The following is a 10,989-nucleotide window of genomic DNA, read 5'->3' as shown; positions in this document are numbered from 1 at the left end:
CAACTTGGCTGCCACACCGTCCTGATGTCGGTTCGGGTATCGGTGTGTCATTCCGGTATTCGGCCGCTGTGTCTTCCGGGGGCAACTTGTGAGTCACTCCGCCTGCAGCTCAGCATGGACCAGGGGAAATCCGGGGATTTCCGGCTGGCGCTGCAGGACAGCAGCGAGACTGGCCGGAGTGTGGTGAGTTCACGGCAGCCTCACAAGAGTAGTGCTGGGCTGCAGTGGGGAACACCTTGTCTGAGGAAAACCATTTAATTAGTGTTACATGAGTCCATACTAACAGTCAAGACTTGGTGTATAAAGATGAAATGAAACCAAACGTCAGTTAAAGTCGGGCCACTGTAACAGTGGGTGGTCCTCCAAATTTCTGGCTTGTGTCCAGGACTGGAATAACCTGTTGGGTGTAAAGGTTGCTAATGGGGTGCCTTTGTTTTTACACTGTATTTACCTTATGTATGTTACCTGTTTAGGTATCCTCCCAATGCCATGACAGCTTTATCTGTTTATATCTTAGCTTGGGCCTGTTCTGCTGTGTTTAGTTTGTGGTGATTTGACCAACAGATTTATATAGAAATATGCATAGTAAATAATACAAGTATTTAAAGTTTGACATAAGACACAGCCTCTAGTCAAGTGTTTTGATTTCTTCGGTGCATATTGAATGTTTTTTACAGCCATGAACAGGTAAAACTGTTCTGTATTTCACCAGAAACCAACAAATTGGTTAGAAAAAAATGAAGTAAGAAAAAAAGATAATAGAATAATATAGCATTTTTTCCTGCAAATAATATAGTTTGGTGTAGCAACACAGTTGTTTAATCTCATTAATCTAGGGAGCACTAAGCAATAACCTCTCACCTCCTAATGGGCTCTTGACCCTCAGATTAGAATTCACTGATTGAGAACAAAGGGTTCAGGCTGCTGCACTTGCAGGCAGCTGTTCATCTTCTGAGTTCAACTCGAAGGATGCTGATATGTAGCTTACTAGAAGGTGCAATGAGAATATCACACAATGCACTGCCAAGCCTGAAATAAGCAGGTTTTTGAGTAGCTATTGGATACTTATGGCAGTTACTTTACCTTCAGTAGGTTCATATTGCTTTGGATTTAGCTTTATGGTCAGTTTGGAGACTATAGTTAGTGGTACTACTGAATTGCATTCCACACTTATTATAAATAGGGTGGAACATATTAGAAGCATCTCAAAATGTGAGGTAGAGCACATAAAACTGCATCTGCTTTTAAGCCTAGCTTTGTTACAGTATAATGGAACTTTATGTTTAGTTCCTCTCCTCATTCCTCCTGTCTCTCCCTTTTTTCCCCAGACCATTGCTGAGTTTGATTTAAGGACAGTGAACTATGAGGTGACATCACCTAAGTGCCATGAGCTGAGTCTGGAAGCGCCTCCACATGATCGCATCTCCTTCAATTTCCTCTCTGAGCAGGTTGCCCACGAGTGGGCTACCGTAATGATGTCTTCACTGAGAGAAGCACACAGAGGTCAGCCACCCATCTCACCAAATACTTGCATTTCTGTTAGGCAGCGTTGACAGATGAAACATAGGGGAAGGTTTGGATATCTTCTTGCAACAAGGTCATGTGAGCATTTTCAAACCTATATTAAAATGTTGTAGGACAGATTTGTTGTGTATTCTCAGTTGGTGGAATGAGTGAACTGTAGTGAGCTTAGATTAAGGGTGACATGTCAAACTGTTTATTTTTTTTATTTGAATAAAGGAGCTTTTCACTGGTCTGATCCATCCAGCCTTACCAGCTGGGAAGAGATCTTTAGGACTAGGTGTATAAAATGCCTAAAGGACTACATTTCTTTGCCAGTCTAGAAGTATCGTAACATACTTCAGGGAGGTCAGTAGAGTTAGAGTTATGCTAGAACAATGTCAAGATTATTTCCTATCTGAGAAATGGAGTGTTTTTTTTTTTTTTTTTTTTTTTTTTTTTTTTTTTGGAAGCTGACTTTCTTGTTAGGCATATAAACTGACATAGACAGGCAGGATAATAACACCTGAGTACACATCTCAGATCTGCATGAAACATTGACCTTGTTGTTTACTGTGTTGCTCTTTGTTTTAAAAAAATCTATTGCCACATGATTCAGCAAGATAAAATTTAATATTCCTGTATCAACACAGAGTAAAATAGTTCAGCCTATACTTGCTTGTTTTGCTTTCTGTCTAAAATTCTTCTGTTTTTCATTTGTAGTCGCCCCTCTACATAAAGGTCCCCAGCAGCCCCTGGATGGTCTCCATCCGCAGAAGAAGTTGACCTTGCAACAAACAGGTGTGTACGCTGAACATCCTACTGTGATGTAATGTTTAATCATTGGTTGATTCATTTCATTTATTTATTCATTCACTGAATCGTTGTTAGTTGTTCTCTGTGCACACTAGTCTGTACTGTATGTTCACCTGTGTGGGTTTGTTTGTGTTTCCTGTGCATGTGCCACGTATGTGTCCATCTGCAGAGGACACTTGCATAGAGCTGACCCAAGCCATTGAGGCAGGTGACATGCAGTCTGCTTCTGTCTTTGCTGCCACACTTGCCCGACAACATGCTATGCTCAAGATTCAGCCCTCTGCCAAAGACTGTGAAGACACTGAAATCAAGTAGGAATATGATTAATAAATATGATTTTAACATTTCAAAACATTACTGATGCTCAGTAATTATTCTTTAAGAAATATATCAGGTATAATCTCGACTTTTGATGATGCCTTGTGTTTTATTTAGTTTGACTGTTGTAGTTGAAGACTCTTCCTCATCCTGTTGTGTCACTGTGAAAGTTTTCCAGCATATGACTACTGCAGCACTGAAGCAGCAGGTTAGTCTGAAGAATGTTTCTCCTCATGGTATCATTACTATTCTGCCCTTTTGTATTTCTTTCCTCCACTGCCATTCTTTATTGCTTTCTTTCCTTTTCTACAACCTTAGATGTTTCTAGAGTATGGCTTTCACCCACGGGTGCAGCGCTGGGTGATTGGCCAGTGCCTGTGCAGCGACGAGCGCTCTCTGGCCTCATATGGTGTTCGTCAGGACGGTGACACAGCTTTCTTGTACCTGTTGTCAGCCCGCCATGCTCGCTTGACGCTCCAAGTCCTCCAGCAGGACCAGGAGAGCGCCCTTCTCGTCAGTCCCCCATCACTGTCGCTCAACACCCCTGCCCTCACTGCTACCATTGCAAACAGCTCCACATGTCAGGACAGGAGATCTTACATCACCCTGCCTCCCAGAGTCCATACCAACAGCAACAGTGGTGAGTTAGGGTTTTAATATATGGGTTTGTCACAGCCGGCCCTGTCAGTTTTTTTTTGAGCACTTATGAGATTATCCCTCATTATATAGTGCTTCGGACAGCAACACAAAGAAAGATCAGCAAATGGTTTTAACAATCCAGTGAAAACAGCTTGCAGAGACATACAGCTTACACTCTTTTATTTTTGTGTTAGAATTTAATACATTTTTAATTTATAAGCAGTGGAAGTACTCTGAAAATCTGTCTAACATAATACAGTATATTACATTTGACAATTGTCATTTGCATAGACCTATTTCTAATGGATTTTCAAAAAACATAAAATAAATGGTCAGTAAAGCAATCACTGGCGAGCACTGACAGAGGTTTTGGTGTAGGAGTTTGCATTTGCATGTAGTACATGTATCAAAGGCCATTTAATGCATACAGATGAAAGGACATTCACACACAATACGCGTTCCCTTGCACGTTACTGGTTTCTTATTACATGCTTTACTCTCCTTTAATGGCTCAGGTGGATCAGAGCGAAGGAACATAACTGAGATTAGAGATCTCATCAACCTAGAGATGCCTCAACTCAATGAAGCACTGAACTCCAATACAGGTTTCACCCAGGTAATACACCACAAGTGTTTGAGTGTTTCTTTAATGTAAAAAACAAAGGCAGAGTTCAACTAGGCTATTAAAAGCAGAGAATTAAAGGGCTGCTCTGTGTTTCAGGGCTGGTCGTGCCCCTCTTGCACTTATATTAACAAACCAACTCGGCCAGGCTGTGAGATCTGCAGCACAAATCGTCCTGAGAATTACATCATCCCTGGGGAATACCGACCTGATGTACTGGAACTCAGACGGATCCAGCAGGAGAAGGAGGCTATCAGACAGTATCAGCAGGTAGGAAAAATACACTGAGCATGCTGTGCACCCACAGACATACATGCACTCATACATGTTTGCATGACACAGCAGTTGTTTTGCCCCACATGTACTTGGAATAAATAGGGAATAGAGAACTAACAGCTTGACCAAACATGCTCAAATTGAAATTATTTAGTAGCAATTACACAGAAATGTTACTATAAACAGATCAAGATAAGATTAAAGATTCACTACGGGAGAGAGGAGACAACAAGAAATATTATATGTATTATAGAAGCTTTATGTCATGGTCAGAACTCATTTGTGGCCTTTACTTTGTCAGTTTCTGAGTGCAGCGAATGGCACTACAGCCCATTAATCCTCATCATTGTGTAATTACCTAGACTACTTAACCTGACTGTTTTCTCTTACCTTTGCCAGATGGTCTTCTGCAATGTCATGGATACTCCACATGAGATTGCAATAGACTCTCCTTTTTTTTTTTTTTGTTGTTGTTTTTTGAAGGAGAAAGGGAGAATAGAGGTGCTGAGGAGTTCTGGGGCTCAAAACAACTCACTCCTATATAACCGGGACCAGGACTACTGAACACACAAATACATGCACACCATGTTTATTTGTTTACTTTTATTCACAGAGAGTTGAACCTGTAGAACCGTTTTCACTGCGCTGATAAAGACACCCACTTTTAAGTAATCATTACTTTTTAAGTAATCATTTCTGAATGAATGTGTACATACGTTCCTGAACTGATATGCATATGGTTCTGTTATTTCTATCTTGATGCTGGATGTAATTTAACAAGCTCATTTGAGATGCAGTGATGCCATCGAAACCTGTATTGGCCAAATAAACATTTACAGGTGGTGCTACAGGTGCAACCCTTGTAGAGCTGGGGACCTGAGTCACATGACTTGGACTTAAATCAGATTCAAATCAGTTGTGATTCTGATGACTTGAGACTCAACTTGATAAAGACTTTCAACTCGACTCAGACTTTAATTAGTGACTCGTGACTTCACTTGGACTTAAGCCCTTTCACTTGGCATTAAACATTCAAATTTAAGTTGTAGTGTCCAGTGAATCAACTGATACAGTGAGTCCACCAGAAATGAAAAATCCAACAGTTCAAAAATGTTATTCAGAATGTATGGGATGTACCAGTATTTACCAGATGGCTCAAAAATCTGCCACTGTGAAAGCTTCAACCTGAAGCATTTTACTGGGAATAACCATCCAGAACACAGCCGTGACCTGCAATTTATGGAGGGTGAGAACACTCCTGCCACTTATGTTGTTTAAAGGCAATATTACTGTCACTTATATTGCATCAACTTAATATTTGTGAATCAGAGCCTCTGGAATTTAGATCAATTAGCTTGTGAAAAATTAGCAGTACAAGTTAGTAGACTACAGCTGTTTTGATGTGTTAGATATATATTTAGTAAACATTTTTTATCTTCTGCTGTTCTACTAATTTTGTGGTTTATCATGGGCTGGGATCAACAATTACGGTTCCACTCAATGCTGTAGTGTTTTTGTCGACCAGCCGGTTTGAACCCAGAAGCTGTTCCAATCAGGTTTTCTGTACTATACACATTTACTGAACTGGTTACTTTGTTAAAAGATGTAAAGGGGCAATGATTTGGTGCACAGCATATGATGAATTTTTTAGGACTATAAGCATAAAATTTAGAGCTTTGTCTGTCTTGACTTGACTCAGGACTTTGTAGTCAAGACTTGAGACTTACTTAAGACTTGCAAGACAATGACTCTGTCCCATGCTCCAGTGTTTTGCATGAAATCCTACAGTAGAGTGCTGTACGAAAACAATTTTCATATTTTATGAAAATGTGCAAACACTGCTATGGTGAAATGAAGGGCCTGACCAACTTCTGAGGCCATTATTGACAGATTTTTTTTTTTTTTTTGTCATATAAATACAACAATGAACTTATTTATCCCTGTTACTAATTATCAGTCGGGCTCGAATAAGACTATGTGATTTATTTTATTTTTTTTAATCCATCCAGCTGGATAATCAGGATCACTGTTTGAGTGGCTTTTGATGAACTCATAATGGGGAGCGGGTGCAAATAAAGTGAATGTATTATCCTAGATTATGCACTAAATGTATATACTTTGTGAAACAGGTGAAAATAAAATGTTTATACACAGTGTGTATCTGCATGTGTAAATGCCTGTATGTGTGTGTGTGGGGGGGGAGTATAATTGTCCACAGTACCAGTGTCATTGTGCGCCTATAACAAAGACTGAAGAGTACTAGTTTGCATAATATCCTGTGTGTGTGTAACTCTCACAACAACACCACCCCAGGCAAGGGAAGCGGAGCGCAGGGAGAATTTTACTCGGCTGATGATACTGGATGGCCAAGACCTGGTGCCTAATCCAGAGACTGTGGACTGTAGGATCTGCTATGTAGAGCTGCCGCCTGGAGAGGGTGTCCTGCTCAGGGAGTGTCTCCACTGTTTCTGTAGGTAAGATTCAGCAAGTGGGTGAAACAGGTGGAAAGGGGTTGTCATTTCAAGGGAGAGAAGCAGAGAGAGGCTTTGCAGCTGCTGCTGGTAGGATGAGTGTTTTTGTAGAAGTTTTTTTTTTTTCCTGGATGTTTCCCATGATACTGAGTTTTCCATGTTTGTGTGTGTGCCTGCTCAGAGAGTGCTTACGCTCAGTCATCATGCTAAGTGAGGATCCCGAGGTGTCCTGTCCCTATAGAGATGACACGTATTCCTGTACCTGCTCGCTGCAGGAGAGGGAGATCAGAGCTGTGAGTTACACCAACATGTCTTTGTTCTGACACACCAACTTAAGACCTCTTCATTTCGTACTCTTTATGTGATTTATGTTTTCATATATACTATATGTGATTGTTCATTTTTGAAAAAGTAAAATATATAATGAAGATGCAGTACCTTTTTAGTTGTTGTATTACCATCCTAGTGTATCAGAATATTTAAATCAAACTGTACATAATGTTTTAATTTATCAACAAAGGCTCCTCTCAGCACTGTCAGTACCAGCTGAGAAGGTGACACTGCTGCTTTGCTACTTGTTACAGATAGATAGATAAATAAATTTGGGTATTCAGTAGCAACCTCAAAATCACAGCACCCAAAGTAAAGAAATGTATAAGAGTGTAAAATACAAGAAAAAAGTATATAAAAAAACCCTGCAAAAATAAAGATAAAAATAAGAGTATAGGAAATATATATTGAGTAATGTGTGCCAGGTATACCATTATGTGCAGGACTGAACACTGTGTGCAAGGATAAAAACAAATGCCAATATGTGCAAAGGTAAAAACAAGGGCTTTCACCTCAGCATTTGGCTTCTCTTCCCATGGGCAGCCTTTAGCTGCTCCAACTGTGGTGAAACAACAGTTAGCCAGCCCCTCCATATCTAACCAGGACTGCTGAAGACAGGCAAAGATTTTAATGTAGCCTCTGTTTGAAGCATGAAGTGTGTAGTGGAAACCTTAGTTTGAAATGGCAACAAATAAAGTAGTATTAGAGGCAGTATTTTCCCTAAAAAATGCAAATAAAGTGTGTGCGCAATTTTAGTACATAAGAAGTAGAGGTTTGGCTTGTGTAAACAGTATCGAGTCCCCCTCTTCAGAATCCATAATGTTTATTTGCAGTCATGTTCACCTAATTTTGTTCTACATATTTGTAAGTCAGATTATAACAGGCTTTCCTTTTCTCCGTTACAGCTGGTGCCAGCAGAGGAGTATGAGCGCTGGCTACAGAGAGGCCTGTCAGTGGCAGAGTCTCGATGTGAGGGCAGCTATCACTGTGCCACTCCAGACTGCCCGGGCTGGTGTGTGTATGAGGACACAGTCAGTGTCTTCCACTGCCCTGTCTGTGGGAAACAGAACTGCCTGATATGCAAGGTAGGAAATTTATATATATATTTACATATGCACACACACATGAATGGCATATGCTGTACAGATTACAAGCTCCTTGTGGCAAATGTGTGATATTTGTGATATTGGGTTTTATAAATAAAATTTGACTTGACTTTGAGAGAAGCAAGTTAATCTACAGAGGAGAAAGAAGTCATATTTGTAGTCTAGTAACTTCAGGCTAACTGCTGCTAAGGTTAACAGCCCATCTTTTCTTGTATCTGTTTTTCTTTTCTCCTTAAGACTATCCATGAAGGAATGAACTGTAAGCAATACCAGGATGATCTTGCAGCCCGTGCTATAAATGACTCTGCTGCAAGGAGAACAACTCATCTACTCAAGGTGAGAGCTCTTCTTACTTGGTCATCACTGCTCCTGCAGCAGCATTAACAGAATTTGTCTATGGTAAAGACAAACCATGTCTTAGTAGTGAGAAATGTTGCAGTCCAGAGATGTATTGCTTTGCTCACCGTCTGTTTCTCAAACAGAGTCTAGTGCAGTCAGGAGAGGCGATGCACTGTCCCCAGTGTGGCATAATTGTGCAGAAGAGGGATGGATGTGATTGGTTGCGTTGTACTGTCTGTCACACTGAGATCTGTTGGGTAACCAGAGGGCCTCGCTGGGGACCAAGGGTAAGAAACATTTCCTTTTTTTATCCTCACTGCATAGTTATTTCCCATATTTACCTACCTCAACTGTTGCACCCTCTAAATTTGTAAATTGTGATATAGGAACCCATTTTTGTTCACGGTCTTCCTCTGTGCAATGGTAGTATTATTCAACTACACAGCACTCAGAGTGCAGACCTGCACCAAGGTAGTTCAGTTTCCCTATAATGTCGTTCCACCTAAAAGCAGAATTCCCATGATAGTCTGACCGTCATAATATGATTTCTTGAGCATAAAAACCTGAGCATCTGGAATCACATTGATTAAGTACTTTGAAAGTTATCCAAGAAAAACAATATTTCATTAATGGCAGTTTTCTTCAGGATCTAGCGCAAACTCATTGACCCTGTAATGAATCAGCAGAGTTTCAGCTACAGTTTGGTGTTAGTTGCAAGTGTGTAGCATTATTTGTCATCTCACAATAGTGAGATTTCTGTGAGCCCAATAAATTTGAGCTTTCTGGATCAGCACACCTGGAATATTACTTGGATACAGATCAAACTTTAGTGTGTGGTAGATCTTGGATGTGGCACAGTATATGTGGATATTATCTTGCAGTTTTTGTTCAAGCATTGTAGGCATTATGTCTGGAGTTAGAAGGAAAAATATTGAAACTGGGCCTATCTCATGATGGTGAAGAATCGTTTAAAAAATCCTGGATCAGGATGATGATCTGGATCAGCACCACAATCTAATGGATTTGTCTGTGGGCTATATCCCATCTCTCCAAAAAGTCATTAAAATCCATTCATGACTTTTTGAGATATGGAGTGAAGAATCCACCACACAAGCACACACCGGTAATAAAAATAACATAAGCTACTTGTAGTAGGTAGAGGTAATAAACTCTAGAAACGACTGAATATACAAACACAGAGGGCACACATTTCTCTTCTTTGTTCTTTCCCAGGGTCCTGGAGACACGAGTGGAGGATGTCGCTGCAATGTCAACAATCAGAAATGCCATCCTAAATGTCAAAACTGCCACTGAGAAATGAAGAGCAATTGGACTGTTGAAGGGAATGAGAGGTCGAACTTGAAATAAATTTTTCCTGAAGTAGGGAAAAGATGATGAAGGCATAAAAAAAGTTATATTTAAATCAAAACTGACTGCAGGATTGTTCTAACTGGAGCTGTGTGATTTTTAATAATTCAGCATTTAACATAAGCTTTCACACCTGACTGATGATAAGTGTGGCTAGGAGTAGCAAGGAAAGAGTTACCTTTTTTGCAAGTGGTGCCTCCTTATAATGACTGCACTGCAAATGTAGCAATACAGATATTGTTTTCTGTTTTGGTAGTTCTATACCATGGTGCATTACATTAAACTGAAGTGACCTTTTTCTTGTGCACAAAAGTTATAGCAGGGTTTTTCTGGGAAAAGTGATGAAATCCTTGTGCCCTTGCTATGCTATGCATAGAGATGTTACTGAAATGATTGGATTTAATATATGGTTATTGTTCTTGTGCGTGTGTGTGTGTGTGTGTGTGTGTGTGTGTGTCAAACTATCTGGGCTACAGTCTGTTAACATGTGGGTTAGTGATAAAGATATTTGGCAGCAGTGGGCATGTTCACAAAACCGACTGTCAGTGGGTTTTTATCAGCAGGTTCCCCAAAAACAGAACCACACAGCTGGCAACAGCAGCACCCTATGGACAGGTGTCAAATGTAAGCATGTATATTGCCAAGGGTGGATTTAAATATACTATAGCATTTAAAATACGCGTGTGATCGCATCTCTGCGGAGTGGCAGCAGGATGTCTTGTGCATCTGTCTCCTCCTCCATCAGGTCCAGTTTTGTCATCACACCGATGGTCCGCAGGCCTAAAAAACAAGGGGTTGTTGCTTATAGAAATGCTTGAAAAGTGCCAGGAGCTGCAATTGAAGATCATTCAAACTAAAAAACTGATCATCACATACAAGAGGAAACTGCAGGCTCTGGAAAAGGAGCATTTAAACACCGTGGATAGAATGAAACAGAGGGAAGATGCATATAATCACAGCGAGAGACGCGGAAAACAAAACGTGTAGCCCTGGAAGTCAGGCTCCAGGGGAAGTGGGCTGAAATAAAGGAGTTTCCGAAGGTAGAGTGCTGATCATTTTGCTTTGGAGAGAAGGCTTACTCATCTCCAGCAAATTGTTCTGGATTATCCTTTGATATTGGATTCGAATACACTTCATTTCATCTTCTTTTTTTCAGGAGCATAAAAAAGAAAACCACAGTTTTCTAGGAACAAAAGGATTTCAG

The 10,989-nt window shown here is 40.3% G+C and overlaps 1 protein-coding gene across 1 annotated transcript in view; it reads left to right on the top strand.

Moving 5' to 3' along the window:
* The window catches only part of shrprbck1r (sharpin and rbck1 related), a 22,158-nt gene extending 11,182 nt beyond the window's left edge, over positions 1-10,976 (top strand). The window contains exons 3-16 of the mRNA XM_020609630.1: positions 4-183; positions 1,329-1,503; positions 2,224-2,301; positions 2,486-2,627; positions 2,752-2,842; positions 2,953-3,274; positions 3,789-3,889; positions 3,995-4,165; positions 6,485-6,645; positions 6,824-6,935; positions 7,878-8,057; positions 8,316-8,414; positions 8,561-8,704; positions 9,651-10,976. Coding sequence (XP_020465286.1) covers positions 4-183; positions 1,329-1,503; positions 2,224-2,301; positions 2,486-2,627; positions 2,752-2,842; positions 2,953-3,274; positions 3,789-3,889; positions 3,995-4,165; positions 6,485-6,645; positions 6,824-6,935; positions 7,878-8,057; positions 8,316-8,414; positions 8,561-8,704; positions 9,651-9,731 — 2,037 coding nt within the window. The 3' untranslated portion in view covers positions 9,732-10,976. The remainder of the gene's footprint in view (positions 1-3; positions 184-1,328; positions 1,504-2,223; positions 2,302-2,485; positions 2,628-2,751; positions 2,843-2,952; positions 3,275-3,788; positions 3,890-3,994; positions 4,166-6,484; positions 6,646-6,823; positions 6,936-7,877; positions 8,058-8,315; positions 8,415-8,560; positions 8,705-9,650) is intronic.
* The last annotated feature ends 13 nt before the right edge of the window (positions 10,977-10,989 follow it).

The sequence above is a fragment of the Monopterus albus genome, unplaced genomic scaffold (assembly GCF_001952655.1).
Source record: "Monopterus albus unplaced genomic scaffold, M_albus_1.0 scaffold100.1, whole genome shotgun sequence".
In the NCBI taxonomy this organism is placed as follows: Eukaryota; Metazoa; Chordata; class Actinopteri; order Synbranchiformes; family Synbranchidae; genus Monopterus; species Monopterus albus.
This window is presented reverse-complemented; position numbering and strand designations above follow the sequence as displayed.